General features: G+C 47.5%; 1 protein-coding gene across 5 annotated transcripts in view; it reads left to right on the top strand.

Annotated features, from left to right (window-relative positions):
* The window catches only part of Dpp6 (dipeptidyl peptidase like 6), an 859,276-nt gene that overhangs the window by 435,016 nt on the left and 406,367 nt on the right, over positions 1 to 17,893 (top strand). Inside the window, exon 1 of one of the 5 annotated variants that reach the window (XM_034518900.2) lies at positions 10,182 to 10,608. The exons of the other annotated variants lie outside the window; for them this stretch is intronic. Coding sequence (XP_034374791.1) covers positions 10,552 to 10,608 — 57 coding nt within the window. The 5' untranslated portion in view covers positions 10,182 to 10,551. Of the gene's footprint in view, positions 1 to 10,181; positions 10,609 to 17,893 lie in introns of those variants that run through there. 5 annotated transcript variants of the gene reach the window in all.

Below are 17,893 nucleotides of genomic sequence, written 5' to 3' on the forward strand. Positions count from 1 at the left end.
TAGGCAGTGAAATATGGAACTAAGATACACATGAAAGGGAAAAATGGCAAGACAAGTGTGTCTAGAATTCACCAGCCTTGTTAAAGGCCTTAGAGAGACTTGGTTCTGCAGCAGCTACATGTGTCCTAAGAAGTAGACACTTGCCTAGTGGCTGTGATTTTCAATGATTCCCTGACGCAGCCCATGCATCTCCCTTTTCTCCTCCCTTCTGTTTAATGCAGATACTCCATATATCTATCTTGGGCCACTCTCCAAGGGTCCCAAACTGAGATATCTTCACCAGACCTCAATGATCCCTTTCCAAATGGCCATTCTGCCCATGGTATTTCACACAAATATCTATCAGCTGTCTGCAGAGAGGACTCTGGCCCTTCAGGAGTTAATTGCTCTTGTTTTCAGAACCATACTGACCCTACTTTGAGCAGGTCACACACGATGCTCAAGACACTGGTCTTGCCACGAATGCCACCCAGAGTCTCCATGTTCAAGGCCATTCCACTTGATGGTCCTTCTCAGCTGTTTCTCCGGGTGACGCTGTGACTTTTCACTGGAAAATGTCTGCTTATACCCACCACAGTGCTACTCAGACAAGTTGGGTTCATTTCTTTGTTTATCCCCTCACTAAACTTAGATTCCTTCAAAGACAGTCTGTACTTTGCGTATCTGTGTTCATAAATGTCCTAATGATGACTGGCATGTCACAGGTGATCAGAATAGGCTTGGAAGTAAGAAAAAAGCAATACAGGTAACTAGCCTGACAGTGAGTTCTTTCTTTTGATGACTCCAAATCTATCTCCTCGGTGGATACATTCAGCTGCGGTCACGAACGTCCCTAGATTCCCTCTGATTCCACATGGAGAGGTCATTGAGATGAGCAAGCCTTGGAACCCCTTACATGTTGATTTGTAGAGTGACCTTTGGCCTGTTCATCACCCCCAGCTGATACTAGATTGGTAACCAACTTGCATTTGAAAAGGAAGGCCTTCACGACTTGACTTGCTTGTGCCCCTGAACACAGGTCAGAGCTGGTTTAATTTGGTCTTTTTCACTCTGTACAACAAAGCTGACATCTGCTATTCTCTGGCTCAAGGAAGCGACTGTAATGCAGAAGTTCCCAGAACTTCCCGTGCCTGGGGCAGCCACGGGCCCTGGGACACCCCTATGTCTCTTCTCCCCCTCTCTCTCCACTCCATCCACTCCTTTCCTCCTTTAGCCTCCAGATCACTGTTTCTGTCCATCTTGGGCTGTCCTGCTTGTCCCTGTAGCCTCACCTGTGTCACTGAACATGGAAGAAGTCTGGTCTTGGCTTCTCTGAATGTTAGAGAACAACAATTGTTTTTACATATTTTTTTTACATGTTTACATTCTTTAACGCATTTACTCTGATGATATAAACAGTTTAGAGATGAGGTGCCTATCCCACCAGCCGGAGACACAACAGTGTGAACAAGTCCATGGGCTCCCTTACTTCTCAGAGGGTCAATAGGAGTCCACACATATCAGGAGACCACTGCCCTTTAGCTGAAGAGAGACAAGGTCCTGATGGCAGAGGAGAAGGTGAAGGAAGGAGAAATCTGGGTCTAGAAATAATTTCCCTGCCTTCTAGTTACTACTCCGGGCAGCTCTGCTAAGCTGACCCATCAGCAGGTCCTAAATGCTGGTAGTAATCACTTTCTGTCAACTGTGCCTGTTTCCAGTAGATTTATGAGTGATAGTAACCACACTGCAGAAAAATCCTAACTGTGATCTTGAAATCTCCACAAAGTTGTCATTTACAAGTAGGGGCATCCTACAAAGATGGTGTAGAGGGAGCTCTGGTTCTTATGTCCACCCTGCCTCCTGCCCAAGCTATGCCTCCAGCCTGACTTAGACTGAATCCCAGGCACCCTGCTCCATGACATTCACTTGGACCTGTGTGTGAATTGGCATATCTGATTGTGATCCCCATGCACGCTGGATGCTTGCCCTACATTGCTGAGAACCCAGACTAACTCAGTGTAGTGGTGTAGCTTATTGTTAGTGTAGCGGCATGACGAAAAGGAAAGTCAGTGGGGAGTGGGGTGTGGGATGGGGGTTGGAGCTGAGCTGTAGCAGAAGTGGGGTGTGGGATGGGGGTTGGAGCTGAGCTGTAGCAGGAGTGGGGTGTGGGATGGGGTTGGAGTTGAGCTGTAGCAGGTGGCTGGATGTTCACAGGAAGCTTCCAGGAGAAGCTAAGCAGTTGGGGCCCTTAGGAAGAAGAACAAGGCTTTGGACAGGGCAGGACCATGGGGCTTAGCCAGAGACTGTCCCTCTGGCTTGTGTAGAATGCAGCAGAGTTTTCCAGTGCCACAAACCAGTTTACAAGGTCAGACCTCACTAGGAGCCAGGGCCACAAGACTTCCTGATCCATGCTCTTCATTTCAGTTGCCACAACAGGCAAGATGAAAGAAAGTCAGTTTCCTAGTCTGACAGCTGTCAGTTATCTGGAGTGCCATCTATGTCCATTTGCTTGTGCTGTAGCCACACTCAACAGCTGTCTTTAGTTTTGTTGTGGGAGACTGAGGGAGATGCTAACATCCTGCATCCAGACTATATGGATCCAGACTGCCGCCCACAGGCCCATGTGCTTAAGACTTGGTACCAGTTGGGGTTACTGAGAAATGGTAGAACCTTCACAGGGGCATTTAACAAGAGATCTTAGGCCACTGGGCATGCATCCTTGCAGGCCATGAAGCTCTCATCCCACCTCTCTGCCTGGTATCCATAGCCATGAGACAAACAGTTAGCTTTGCCACAAGCTTCCAGCTTCTGCCTTAGTTCAAAGCAATGGGCCAAACGGCCATTATGCTAAAGATTCCAAAGCTGTGAGCCAAGGAAAACTTTTGTTTATTAATGAGCTGATTATCTCAAGATTTTTGCAAAGCTTATTAACATCCCTTATGTCATCTATTTCTCTATGGAGGCAGAGTGGGCACATGTATGTAGAGTGTGCATGCATGGCTGGTGTGTGTGTGTGTGTGTGTGTGTGTGTGTGTGGTGCGCGCGCGTGTGCACACGTGCACATGCACATACGTGTGCAATATCTCTCAATCAAATCCAGAGCTCATCAGTGTCTGTTCTCACTAGCCACTTTGCTCAGGGGCCCTCCTTTCTCTGCATTTCAAGACTGGAGTAGCAGGCTGGCCACTGTGCCTACCTGGTGGGTGCTGGGATCTAAACTCCAGTCTGAATGCTTGCACAGCAAGTGCTTACCCACCCAGCATCTCCCAGCCCACTCATGAAGTCTGTTAAATTGGAAAGGCTGAGCTCTAAATTGAGAGAACTTCCACTTGTCATAGATTTTGGTGAAAGAGAGCTTTAAAAAGAAAGTCATCTCAACTGACTTACATGTTGGATGGCTGGGATAATGGAAATACCTTCCACGTGGGTTACTTCTTTGATGTGCCACATGCAAGGTGTTCTCTTCTCTCTCATGGCCACCCCTCCTTTCCCACTTTCTCCTTTGTGGATTGGGGCAGCTGCAGTGTGAGGCAGGAGGCTCCCTGGTACTGTAAACCACGGCCCTCTGGGTTCTAATGGTTTATATTTTAAGGAGATCAAAGTGGAACTGCTGGGGTGGAGTTGGAGTGGGATTAGAGCCCCAGCCCCTCCGAGGCTATTTCTTCAGCCATTTCCTGCGGGCTGCGTGTGGAAGGGCTTCTCCAATGGAGTATAGACTCCTCTGGGTGGGTCAGTCCAGCGTTCACTTCCCTTCTGCCACATTTTTCTTCTCCCCAGGCAACCAAGGCAGTGCTGCCTCCTTCTGCTTTCTCTGTGTATTATTTATAGACTGTGCTCCAAGGCCCTTCGAGGGCATAGAGAACCCACTCTAGCAGCAGAAAAAACTGGGGTTCACCAATGAGAGGTTTTAGGGATTCAACACTAGTAGTGCCTTTCATGGGAGTACAGCACTTTCTTTACCTGGCCCTGTGAAGAGGAATTCAAAACGAGGCCAACAATCCAAGCAGCTGAGCAGTGATGCTGCAGCAAACACAGAAAGCATGATGGGAAAACACAGAGGGAGGGAATGAATCTCTGGGGGCTGAGGGCTCAGGACATTTGATCAGGGCAGTGAAGGGTGATAGGAGCTCAACAGAGGGAAGCCTTTGTGTGTGGCACTGGTAGGAACCCTTGGTGGGACATGCTCGGGTTCCCCATGTTGAAAGTTTTTATGCCTTAGATCCCTGTTACTTCTGTGGGCTTCCAAGTTTAAGTCTCTCATTTGAGCATCGTTTATGCCTCAGTTCACACAAATCTCCAAAGCCAAATCAGATGTGTCTTGGCAAAGTAGGGCAGTCAGGACTGTGTCAACTGTTCCTTCTCTGGGAACTATCTGCTTCCTAAATCATTTTATGCTAAAAATAAAACATCTCTCATAAATTTGGGGGGAAATCCTCCTACACTGGGAATGAAGATCCTTCTCAACACCAGAAGTTATTATTGCCCAGGGGTCATACAGATGAACATAAGGCCAGCAAAGCCAAGACATGAGCAAGGCCTCGCAGGATGTGTCCTTGGGCTTCTTAAGGACATCTTTCTGATATTCCATTGAGCCCAGCACGGCAGTAGAGACAGCTGAGCCAGCCCTGACATGTGTTCCCCAAGCAGTGTGAGGGCTTGCTCCACAGCTGGCGCCAAACCAGAGCTGACTGAACAGCCCCAGAAATTTTAGTCAGAGCCATTAAAAATCATAAGCATCTGTCACACTGCTGTCGCCAAGGTCACCCAGCAGTGTGAGGAACCCAAAGAGAATCTCATGACACCCAGCCTTGGACAGGCATCACATGCAGCCCTGCCTGGGGGCCAACAGCCCATGGCTATGCAAATGTGGTAAGTATGAACTCATTTAGGGACAGCCAGGAAAGGCAAACAAAAATAAATGGTCTTAGAGCTGAAACCTGAGGATTTTGAAACAAGTTTTGCAAGAATCACACCATTATTATCAGGAAGGTCCATCCAAAGTCTGGGCATGAACATAAGAGGAGCTGATTTTAAAATCCTCTTGCAATGTCCTTTTAGGACGTTGGCAGTTGACCTTGGACTCATGGGTAGAGTTTCTAGCTGAGAGTAATTTTGAAAGCTCATAACCTAAAACGTTGTGGGGCCAGCACAGAGAGTGGGAAGTTAGGTAACAGGGATGGATGTACAAGGCCTTCTACTGCTTTCGGTGATGTCCCTGGTGATCTACCCATTCCCAATGTGTTCTATCATGTTTATAAACAGAATTAAAACAGCCTATTTTAGGGTTGCTATGATGTTCCAATAGGGCAGGGAAAGTGATCGTAAAGTGGGAAACCCACAGGGAAGCTTCTACTTTCTTGTGGTTTTTTTTTTTCCTCCCTCACAGTAAAAGAAGCTGAGATTTGGAGAAGAAGTAGGTCTCAGAGCACAGGAGCATCACTGGTCTAACTCAGGACCATCTGCCAACACATGGGCATCAGTGGGCTAACCTAGGACCATCTGCCCCTGCCTTCTTCTTTCTTTCTGTTTCCTTCTTTCTGATCTCAAGAGAGGCTCTGCTCCTGTCTGAAAAGAAGCCAAGGGTGTATCTTATTCACAACAGGAGTCTGCAAAATTGTGGGTGCCAGGGACAGCCCATGGGCTTACGCTCTCTATATTTTTCTTGAAATAGAAAAACAATTTGAGAACAGGGCAAACCCAAATCACCTGAGTGCAGCTCCCTCCCTGCTCCTGGCTCAAGAGGCTCCAGCCAAACTTAAGAAGAGAAGATCTCATCTTTAGTCCAGAAAATGGTGGTCAAACCTGGCATGTGAAGAATAAGAGGCTGCCCTGGCTTCTTGAAATTCAGCATGGGCCTCCTCCTCTGAGAATCTACACGACACAATAGGCAGAGTCAGGACACACATGCTGAAACTGATCTTCCCAGGAAGTAACTCAAAAAATGGGGAGGTGGCAAAAGCCTCAATGTTCCTCCTGTTGAGTGTTGAGTCGAGGCCAATGGCTGGGGTTCAGACTTGCTCTTCAGTTCCAGGAGAACATCTGTGGTTCAGCATCTGCTGCCAGGCTTCTTAAGGTAAGAGATGGGTAGTAGATACAGGAGAAGGATGGTCCACCAGCTTGGAGAAAGGGCTTTGAGCATCCTGGTCACTCAGACGCTTCTCTTTCCAAGGCTAGGCTTATCAGGGATCTCCATCCTGGGTAGTCTGGGTCCACTTACTGCTGTTTCCTGTGTCCCTCCCTAGTGATGCTTGCCTGCCCAGATCTCTAAGCTTCAGACACTGTTTCTGTCTGGACCATCCATGGAGCATAAAGAAGTTGAGTGATTCCTGGGACAGAATGCTGGCATTTAGGAAGTAGATTCTCAAGGTCAAACCTGAACCAATCTTCCATCTGCCATCAGGGCTAACTGCTCCAGACAGGATGTCAGCAGTGATGATGGACACATGGAGACTGGGAGGCTTAGCTACGCCCCATCTCTCTTGATGATGTTTTCAGTGTCTGTGGTGTATGTGTGTTTCTATTAGTTTCTTTGAACCCTGGATGATGCTTTGGACCTACTACCTCATAGTCATCTAGATTTTTCAGGAAACTTTTCATTAAAAAGAACTTTCTCTGTAGGTGGTAAGTGCTACATGTTAAAAATCCTTGCAGGTCACTACAAAGACACCCAAATCTCTGCCTCCTAAACCCCTCCTAATGGAGTTTCTGCTGTTTGCATGCATGCTGTTGAGATGCTTGCTCAGTACACACTTGGTTAAGTGAGGCTTGGTGCCTACCAAGCTCTTGTACCTGCTTAGCTCCTTGGGGTAGGTATATGAAAACAGGTGATGAGCTGCTGGGATCAGCAGAGGGATCCAGGTCTACATGTCCATGAACAAACCTTGTCTGCACCAATGCCCACTCACACATCTGGAGGAGAGTATGACTAGGGGCCCACAAATTCATTTAGCAAGGCTGGCTTGGGGGATCTGAGGGCTTCTGGTGGAACTGAGATGGGAAATAAGAGGCCTCTGGCTCTGCACACGCAAGTTGGTGAGCACCATGCAGATAGGGTACTGGGCAGCCTTTCCTATATATGTTCACTGGCCACTTTGAAAACTATTCTCTACAGAATAGAAGGGGGCCTCCTCACAGACACAGGTCCTCACAGGAAATGACTGAAATAAGCATGAGATCTCCAAAGTGCTCCTAGGGAAGGCCTTGGAAAGTCCTTGGGAAGTCCTTTGCCTTGAGTTCTCCCTGACAACAAACAGGTCTTAGCAAAGAGCTCTAAGCTGCCTGCTGCCTAGCTAGCTGGAGCAGGCTTGATCAAGGAGCTAGCTCTTGTTTGGAGAACTTGGAGCTTATCTCCTGTCCAGGCAGTTGGGAAATGCCTTTAAAATGCCCAGCAAGTGTGTGTGTGGGGGGCAGCTGGGGATGGGGGGAAGAGGTCAAAGAAGCAGGTATGAGTGCCAGCCAGTTTGTCAATTTGTTGCTGAGGACAGGATAAGTTCTCATCTTTGGTCTGCATGGTCTTCCTGCCTTGCAGGGCACACATGTTCTTTGCTGGCTATTAGCATTTCTGAAAGGAAGACTTGGAGAAAGTACCTGTAATTAGACATGAGATGACTTAGTTTTGACCTGGCCAGAGGTTCTCTGCCTATATAAGTGATCTGCAAAGACCTGGACTCCAGAAGATGAACTTAAGCACAGTATTTCTCCTACAAAGGGGTTGTGATTAATTGAAAAGTCTCAGCAGCAGACACCCCCCATTGCATCTTGCTGTAGCAAGAGCACCCGTGGGATCTACCCCACTAATAGGTTTTTAACTGTGTGGCACGGCATTGTCGACTCCAGGCTCAGTGCTACACTGCAGATATTAGAATGTATTCATCTTGCAAAACTGAGTCATTGTGTCTGTTCATTAACAAGCCCCTCGGCCCTCTGCTCCACCAGTCAACCACTGCCGGTTTCTCTGAGGATAGTTTAGAAACCTCGCAGGGATGTAAGATTTACCCTGAATTTGCATAGCTTCGCCTTTCTCATAAGGCAGAAATGCCTGCCCTTTCACCCACAAGACAGTCAAGGTCAAGTATACAAAGAAGCTGGGATCTGGGGACCCAGCACCAGAGAGAATCCCACGGAGTTCTGAGTAGATCAACCTGCTACCACCAATGCTCACTCTCACACTTTTTCACGTAATGACTCCTGAGGACCAAGCTAATAGATGAGGGGATTGCAGAGCCTGGGGCCGCGGCCTGGCTAGCAGCAGGAAATCCCTTTGAAATGTTTTCTGTCATCTTTCAAATGTCAGCAAATTGTGTATGATGGCCATCTTCAATTTAGATGCATCAGACTATTTTGAGCTCTTCGCTGAGAAGTAAAATGGAAAGAGCCTGAAGGAGTTTTCTATATGCCCATGGTGCCTAACTCAGAATCCGTGGGGACCACTTCCCATTGGACTGTGGTCCCTGAGGACAGTGACTGGCTCTCAGCTATGCTGTTCTTGTCTGTGGATAGCAGCTCACAGCCTTGGAGGGAGCGGTGAATCCTTCCTGAGCTAGTACAGACGGTGACTCAGACTCAGGACTTAACCTGCTCCAGTCAGCTTAGGTTAAAGAGGAAGCTAGTTGACAGGCTGTGTTCCGACTGCAGTTTGAGGCAGGGGCTGCTGATTTTGTTGATTGACTAAGGTCCTAAGGGGTTGAAGTGTTTCCGGCGTGCAGGCCAAGATGGTCTGCTGCATGATCCTCTTTCCAGAGGCTTCATTTGCCTTGCTACTGAGTCCTAAGGATAAGTGTGCCACAGTGGCTTCCAGGACTAGGGATGTATCTAAGGTGTGGCAGGCACAATCCACACTCATGGAAGCCTGTGGTTATATGAACCCCCTAGAGCCTGCCTTAGAGGTTTTGCACCTGCCTTTCAGCGACATTGAATCACTTAGAATCTATGCACCTCAGTTAACAGGGCTGTGACGGTGAATAACAGGTGTTTATACATTCTCTTAAATCATAGCCAGCACTGGAGGGCAGCTAACTCAATACAAACAGACCGAAGCAAACTCCTGAGTGGCAAGCTCACCACAGTGTTTTTTTCTTGTCTTTTGGCCAAAGCAGTGTAAGTAAGACATTGGGTACCATGTAAAAGCATATTGGAATCAGAACCAATCAAACATTCAGAGCAGCAGAGTCTGGGCTGAATTTGCCTGTCAATGATCTTGTAAATGACTGGGCTCTGGACTTCCAGAAGGGGCTGGATTCCAGGACAGTGTCTCTGAAACTCCTGCTAAGTGGAATCTTAACTACAAAATCAGATCAATGGTACCCAAGCCCCAGGACATAATTCCTAACGTAATTAATGGCCATTAGTGACATCATCAGGTAGCCAGGCTCTTTCCAGCAAGTGGCTACCTGTAACCAAGGGCTGTGAGACTGGAAAGAGAAGCAGAGATGAGGGGGTGGGGAGATGCTCACAGAAGGAGGGAACAGAGCAGAGCCATGGCTGAGGGGAAGGCCTCTGGCATTGCCTAACCTGAAGCTTCTCTGCTGGGTCAGGATCCACCCCTACCTGAAACCCCTTGGTTAACCCTGCTTTCCTAAGCGTTTCCCGGTGCAATATTCACCCAGTCTTCACCCAGTCGTGCCTGGTGCCTGATAGAAGAAGGAAGCAAGAGTTCAGGTTGGTAGGAGCCCCTACTGGGTCCAACATGGAGGCCCAGCCTCAGGCGTTCCTGGGGCACTGTATGCTGCCTGGCTTTCTCTTGGGGGTCAGATACAGCAGGGAGCCTGTGATCTCTAAGGGCACCACACAGGTTGAACTCTTTCTGACTCTGGTTAATTTTTGGTTGATATAGATTCATCCACTCTAAAGGCGAAACCGAAGTTTTCTGACTTGTAAAGAAAGACCAAGGCAAACAGAAGGGAGACCTGCCCTCTAATCACCCCTAACCACCCGCATTTTGTAGCCAGGGATGGTGAAAAAGACTATGTATCCTTCTTGATCCCCCTGCCCAGGTGGGAGCCATAAGACTCGTACTGCTGCAGGCAACTAGCTCAGCTACCGGACCGAGCGCCCAGTGACCTGGATTCATGGTGGTTTCAGGATGGATACAGTGACAAGGCTGCTGGTGCTTGGACGCGTGTGTAGCGTCCACCGGTCTCAGCCCCTCCGCTGCCCCCGCCCCAGCCCCAGCCAGGCTGAGCACAGCCGGAGCATGCGCCTTTGCGCGGCCGCGGCCAGGAGGCGGTGGGGAAGCAGCACGCATCACTCGGGCCCCTGCCTGCACCCAGCCGCCAGTTGCCGGTTGCTAAGCAGTTATTGTTTCTGTGGCGATTGCAGAGGCTGTGGCTAATTGGAGAAGCCACACTGAGCAGCAGTGTCTTCTTCTGCCGAGCCTGTCTCTGCTCTTTGCATTTAAAAAGCAAACTAGGCTGATCTCCCTAGCTCCCTCCCCCCACCGCCCCCCCAAAAACCTGGTGATTTTGGAAGTATGGACTAGAATCGCTCTTCTCACCCTACCATTCCGATCCTGGTGCCGCCAAAGTCACAATCAAACCCCTTCTGTTTCTGGGGTGGCGAGTGCCCGGACAGACCATGACCACCGCCAAGGAGCCCAGCGCCTCAGGAAAATCTGTACAGCAGCAGGATCAGGTAAGACTGCTGGGGTGCGTGTGTGTGTGTGTGTGTGTGTGTGTGTGTGAGAGAGAGAGAGAGAGAGAGAGAGAGAGAGAGAGAGAGAGAGAGAGAGAGAGAGAGAGAGAGAGATCTAGTCTATTCAGTCTGTTTGTAGCTCTAACCCCCAGGCTGGTGTGTTGGTTAGGCCACCCTGCCCCACCCCCTCTATTTTAAAGGCTACCCCAGCTGCCTTTATCAATAACTGAGGAGCAAGGTGGACTTGCCCAAGGAGCTCTGGACAAAGGTCTTTCTCTTTGGGGCTGCCTCATTTAACCCGTGTTAGTTGTGAATATCTCCAACTACTACTTTGTAATTGGGGAGAAAGGACATCGCAAATATACATCGATCAGGCTGACTGAGCCCCTACAAAGGAATTTCTTCGTTATGGCTCTAAGGTCAGAAGCAAGCACACCCAGTAAAGGATCTTGCTTTCAGTGCCTACCTTCCCTGCCCTCTTCCCCAGGGTGTCTGTGGAGGCAGGGACAGGCTGTGTTCCTGAGGGCTGAGAGAGCACAGTACCCAGAATAACGAGGATGTGCTAGGGGGCAGGTGAACCTGGCTGAGAGTGGCAGATCTCACAGGGCAATGAGGACACTTACTTCAGCCTGGAGTCCTACAGGAAGAGGAGCTGTCCCTGCCCCAAGAGGCTTCCCTCTGGCATGCTTGGGGAATGGATGTCTGAGTACGGTGGATGCTGTAGCTCTCTTACTGGAGGGTCCGAAGGCTGTCTGTCTCTTGGTGCCTCCTTCACCTCAGGTCTCTGAAGCAGACCCCTGGGAGGCTCTACTGGGTTGGCACAGCAGCTGGTGCTGGCTCAGTTCATTCACAGCATATGCCGTTTCCCTTTTGGGTCTAGGTTGTCCTTAGGTCACTTTTGCCAGCATTAAGGCAAAGAAAGGAAGCCCTTCTAGAATCCTAGAGAGTCTCTGGGGACACTGTGTCATAAAGTATTTGGAGGCAACTTTGAATCTATGTTTATTGAGATCTCTTTGGGGGTTATCTCTCTCAAACTGAGGGAGATTGTCTATGTTTTGCTTGTTTGTTTTTTAAGAAGATCATTTTATCTCACATACATTCTTGTTACTCTTGGGGAGAAGATTCTGCAAAACTAGAAAGGACAAGGGTGAATGTTCAGCCGAGCTGGACAGGTCCATGGCAGGCAAAGCAAGCGCCCCGCCCCCCACTCCTTGTAAAGATCCTATGCAATGTCTGCTCCATAAAAATGTATTTCTTCCTCAGATCAGCACCTCATAGCCCAGTCTCCTCTCGTTGTGCTGTCTTTTCATGCTACGTATGGCATCAGAGCTAGTCTGGCTTTTCTGGGCAGAGGTCATAAGTCTGAGAAGGCTTACTGCCATTCCCAGTTCTAAGCAGAAATCAGGTTCCCAGGGTGCAGCCTACTTATGCATAAGAACTTTCCTTGAGTCTGAGTGATTTTTCTCTCATTTTACCAGATCTTGGCATGTGCAGGAATGTCAGTGGTTGGATAGGGTGTGTGCTATGCATGGCATACAAGCGTTTGGTGTGATTTTTGGATCTTTAGCCCCCCATTCTTGAATCAGGTGACTTTGGGATATTGGTGTCAGCTGGGGCATGAAGGCAGCCTGGACTCTGGAGGCCACTTTTCTTTGAGTGGCAATCAGTAGGTCCTTTCCATCATTTCCTATCAGCCTGTTCGTGACTCTAAGAATGTCCCAGAGCTGAGCCCAGGAAGTCCATAGAGTGATCTAGGAGTGACAAGAGGAAGGCAAAAACGGTGGACACCAAAGTCTCACATTTAAAAATAGGTATGGATTCACACACATGCTCACATGCAACATGCTTTCGTATATGCTTCGAAGGTGTGTTGACAATAATCTTAACCTGCTCAACACACATACCTCTGTGAGAGAGGGGGTTAAGTAAGATAAAATGTGCCTTATTTTTTCATTAGATGCAATTTTCTTTAAGTTCCATGCAGTAGAGTATGGTGACTCACACCTGTGGTCACAGCATTTGGGAAACTGAGACAGAGGGATCACCACAATTCAAGACTTGCCTGGACTACAAAGTGAGACACTTTCTCAGAACTTCCCCCACAAAACAAAGCAAAACAAACAAACAAACACAACGACAACAAACCCAAACAGCTCCTGGCAAACACTGCTGCGCTCAGATGCTCATTTTCGGTTTCTTGCTGGTAGAACAAGCTCACGGGAACCTCGGGAGCTATGAGAGAAATCTGCTTCAGTTTTCCTGAGAGACGATGTGTCCTGGTTGTGCCTTTGCTGTTGGTTTTCTGTGAGGCTTATTTGACTGTGCTTACAAACCCCTGGCTTTCTTAGAGTCATCAGAATCTGGGACTGGTTACCTCACACCCTAACACCTAAAGAGGGCCGGCTTCCAGCTTGTCAGAAAGTATGTAGGCCGCACGATGAAGAATCTGTTTCTTCTCAATAAGTCAAGGGTGGGTTCCCTCTCCCACCTGCCCTGAAATTTGGGAACCAGTAACGTGAATGGAAGAGGGAAGAAATAACTTCTCTATGCTGAGAATTGGCACAAATTGGTTTAAATATGGGGAAATGTACAAAATCAATTATTTTCCATCTTTTCCCATGGTTCTTCCAGTTTTCTCAATGGTCGCGGTGAAACAGATGAATATGCCTAATAAGTTGTTTAGAGCTTTAGTTTTTAAAGGATATGCTGAGGATGAGATGGAATAAAAAGAGAGAAGGGACTTTCAGAACATAGTTGCTCTTTCTCCTTGAAGATGCTGAGTCTGTCTGTCTGTCTGTCTGTCTTTCTGTCTGTCTGTCTGTCTTTTGGGGAGTGTAATACACATGCCATGGTATGTATTCTAGGGGTGTATATGCATGGTTTGTGGAGGGTGTCTGTGAAGCACGTGCTACTGTATATGTAGAAGTCAGAGAGGACCATCTTGTTTGAGATCAGGGTCTGGCAGATAGATATACGTGCTAGGATAGATGACCACGAGCTCCCGGGCATCTGCTCTCCCCTTCTTGCAGGGTGTTCTCGAATCACAGGTGCTTGCATGACTGCATTTGGCTTTAACATGAGTCTAGGATCCAGATTCGGGTCATCAGGTTTGTATGGCAAGTGCTTCACCATCCGAGGCTTCTCCCAGCTTTGCGTCTGTCTTGAAACACAGTATAATCTACCCAGGGATGTTTGAAAATAGCGTATTTGTTAATGTGAGTGGGGTGATTTACTCAAGTGCCATGGAGGCCACTCAGATGGGACTGAGATGGTTGATGACATCTAAATTCACCAGGCTTCCTCTCATCCTCTTCCCACACAGAGCCAAAAGGGGGAGACAGAAGGGATGAGGGTACTTGGATTAAAATTTAGTGAGTTCTTGAGGGAAGGCTAAATGCTGCCTCAGAGAACCAAATTAAAATGATATTTCCACTTAAATTTTTAAAGGAACAGATTTATTTTAACATATGCTATTCCCATTTCAAATGATTTAAAATTGGAAAGCAGTAATCAGTAATGCTATTCAATAAGAGAAGACAGAAGGATTCATTCTGGATTTTTCCAGTGAGCCATAAAACATTTGCTCAGCTCTTGGGCAGGGATAATATTTTAGTGATGTAGATGATATATGGATGTATGCATGACTGTATGTATATACACAGCTGTATCTTCACAACAGACATGCTCAATATACATGCACATGAACATGTAACCATCATATGTAACAAAATCACAGCTGTGAAGATCTCAGAGGTTCATATCCCATATCCCTCTGGTGGTAGAAATCTCTCAGTGTGCGAGTTATGTGTTCCATGCAGAGACTGTCCCCAAGCCTCCTCTGTGGAATAGATATGCTGTTTGCCAGCTTGGATTGAGGGCTATATGTTGAGTCTCATGTAGGTGATTGAGATCTGTTGTTGATGGTCATGGGATGTGACCATTACTTCCCATTGCGTCTATTTTGTGATCGCTATTGGTCCCAGACAGCCCTGGAGTATCCATTAACCTACTAACATGTGGGCATCAGAACCTAGCATTGACTGGTATGCTAAATCATTTGCCTCAACAGACAAATGTCTTGAATTTTATGATAGAATCCTCATGCTAGCACAGTGACAGGAGCAACTGTTAAGAGGCTTGGGGCTGAGGCTATGAACAAGTTTAATGATCACCTGCAAGACATGTGCGTGACCTTCCTGCCTGGTGTGCTTGGAACACAATCCTTTTACTTTTTAAGGTATCAAGAGTCTATGGTAAGAGACTCTGGGTCTGACCATGGTAAGAGTTCAGCTTTTTGTGTAATCATGTTGCAGGGAAAGGCAGTTTGCAATGCCTGCATTTCATGTGGTATTACAGTGCAAAGAAGGAAACCAAGAAAAACAATCTACAGTATTAAGAAGGGACACTCTGACATACTGTAGGGTCACAAGAGGAGAGGGGGGCATTCAGAATCCAAAAAGTGCTTCAGTATCAATGACTACAGTCACAGAAAGTAAATTCCACCCTGAGTAGAGTCCAGTCCTCTGGGGCTCTGTGGATAAGACCCTGGGAAGAGCTGACCCCTGTGGAACTGCTAGAGTGAGGGGCTGGAGCTGTGAGACTACAGAGTTACCTTAGAGAGCACAGGACTGGAGCTCTGATGCAAAGGACACCAGGCAGCCTAGGTATGCTGTGGAGAGGTAGGGGGCTGGCTACCATGTGCTATCCTCAGAGACGATATTATATTCCATCAGAACATGGTGATAAAGCAGGTAGCCGGCTCACAGACCAGTGAACTAGGTTTGGGATATTTCTAAATCTTCTAGGTCCACATTACACAATGTATCAAACAAGTCCACTCAGAAGGGTCACCTGGTACACTAAATGAAAGCCCAGATAAAAGGAGGATGGCAGGAGACCTCTTGTCTCCAGACGAACTGCTGTTCTAGACTGAGTTCAAACAATGAAAATACGCTGTCTATCTTTTCCTGTCACTGTGACAAAAAAAAAAAAAAAAAAAAAAAAAAAGTCTCACAAAAACAGCTTGAGGAAGACAGAGTTTATTCTGAGTCAGAGTTCCAGGGTCCAGTCTGTCATGGTGGGGAGGTGAGGCAGCAGTGGGCCACATTGCATTCACAATCAAGAAGAGAGAAATGAACACTGTACTCGGCCCACTCTCTTCTTTTATACAGCCCAGGATCCCTGGCCACAAAATGGCACCACCCACAGTAGGTAGGTCTTCCCACCTCAATGAGTCTATTCAAGATTATCCATTCCCCAGGAGTGTATCTCCTAGGTGATTCCAGAACTCATCAAGTTGACAGAAATGTACATACTTGCTGGGAAATGCTCTGGTGTAGTAAATATGTTTTACTAAATTATACTGGTATTCTGCAAAGTCAAAACCACCCACCATTCCAACACTGCTGTTTGTGAGGTAACTTAGCTAAGACCAGCAAATGATACATAGAGAACCTGGGGACCCTGAGAGTCAAGGAGGGCTTTTCAGTGTTCTTCAGAAGGTCTAGCCCAAGTGGCATGTGGGAGCACTCAGATGTGATGACTTCCTGTTTTGAGCACTCTCCCTTTTCTGCACACAGGCAGTGTGACACCGACCTTAGGGAAGTGAGCTGTACCCATGTGTGACACTTCCAGATCAGATCCAGTAGGCAGAGAGAGAGAGCGCACCATGGTTTGCTGGGGCAGGGTGGCTTCACTTCAGTTTTTGATCTGGGTTCCTGTGATTTTTGAACAGAGTGACAGTTGACCGTGGGGCAGCTGAGCTCAGTTTGGCTGTATCTCTGCTTGTGGCTGATATCCTCCAGCCCTTGCTGCCTCTAGTTCCTAAGCACCTAAAATGGGGACACAGAGGGAAGAGTCTGAAAGGTCTCAACAGACAGGAGAAAGGGGGCCAGATGCAGAAAGCTGACTCTCACCCTTCCTTTTGTATTCAGGTCTCCACCACCACTATGTCCCCACGGTAGCTAGAATGTCATTTGTGCAGACATGATTTGTGCTACCTACCATGTGTGCCCATTTCCCCAGTTCTGCTATGTGAAAACACAAAATAGAAAAACAAGAGTCTTTTTTTTTAAAGAGAGAATGCATAAGGTAGTGCAATGTGTTTCTCTGAAAGACTTTTAATGGTAACATCAGGTATGAAACAGTGGAATAACTAAGGTTCCAATTTTAGGTAAAAAACTTCTGTCTAGCAGCTAGCATGAAAAGATAAGGTATTTGGTCATGATCTTTAGTGGAAGAGTAAATCTAGGTCTCAGTAAAAAGAACCTTAGCTCTGTAAGTCACAGGCAGACTGTGCATGCCTGAGTACCCATGACTCAGAACCCTGTGGAGCTGGACACTCTGGTGCAAGCAAAGTGCCACATCACAGCTTCTGGAGCTGCTGTGAGAACCTAGCTGCAAGCCAGTCACCCTATTCTTCCCAAGAGAAACTCTTGGCAAAGGCAGCTGGAATGCCACAGGGCCCATTCTGTAGTCCACCAGTGGCAATACCAAGCACTTCCCCCATGCAGAAATATCTGCTAATTCCCAGTGACAACTTAGATCTTATTCCCTTACTAGTCTCTGATTAATTTTTAAGGAGATTTAACTTCCTCTGCCAGAACTTAAGCAAAGCTGCCATCCTCCATCTGAGACCTCACGAGGCTGAGCGCCATCCCAAGGGGCTGGGCTGGTCCCTGTAGAACAGGGGCTTCTGGAACATTCTGTGTGTGTGCCTGTGTGTGCGGAGGTGGGAAATGAAACGTAGGTATAAATCTACTACTGACTAAAGAATGAAAACCATGGGTAGGCAGGCAGGCCTATTCTCAAACACTGATCCAGAAGTTCAAGTGCTCTGGGGTCTCTCCTTGTTGCTTTGGTGACCTATTTCCAGAGGGCTTGGTAGAACCAACCAACCCTGTTTTGAGCCCCACCCCACAATACTTTTATTCTCTTTCAAAAATCTAACCAACTCAAGCTTTAAACTGTGGTCTTAAAATTATAAAGAAAATTCCTTTTGCTTATTTGGCAGAGGTACCATTTCTCCTCCATAGGCTCTCTGAGGCTATTGCTGTCTTTGTCCTGTGACATCCCAAAGAGCACACAGAGAGTGAGCCCCCAGCCTAGTCCCTGCACAGGAGAGAGAGGTAGTCATGTTGATGATGTCAATGGCCTGCCCAGAGCTCTATCCATTTCTTAGGCAGATATTGGATAAGAGGTGGAGTTTTCATTTGGTAAATAGATGCCCCAGGCAGAGAGAAGCCAAGGGCAGAGAATGAAAACCTGAATGGGAAAGACTCCAGGC

The sequence above is a fragment of the Arvicanthis niloticus genome, chromosome 15, assembly GCF_011762505.2.
Source record: "Arvicanthis niloticus isolate mArvNil1 chromosome 15, mArvNil1.pat.X, whole genome shotgun sequence".
Classification (NCBI taxonomy): domain Eukaryota; kingdom Metazoa; phylum Chordata; class Mammalia; order Rodentia; family Muridae; genus Arvicanthis; species Arvicanthis niloticus.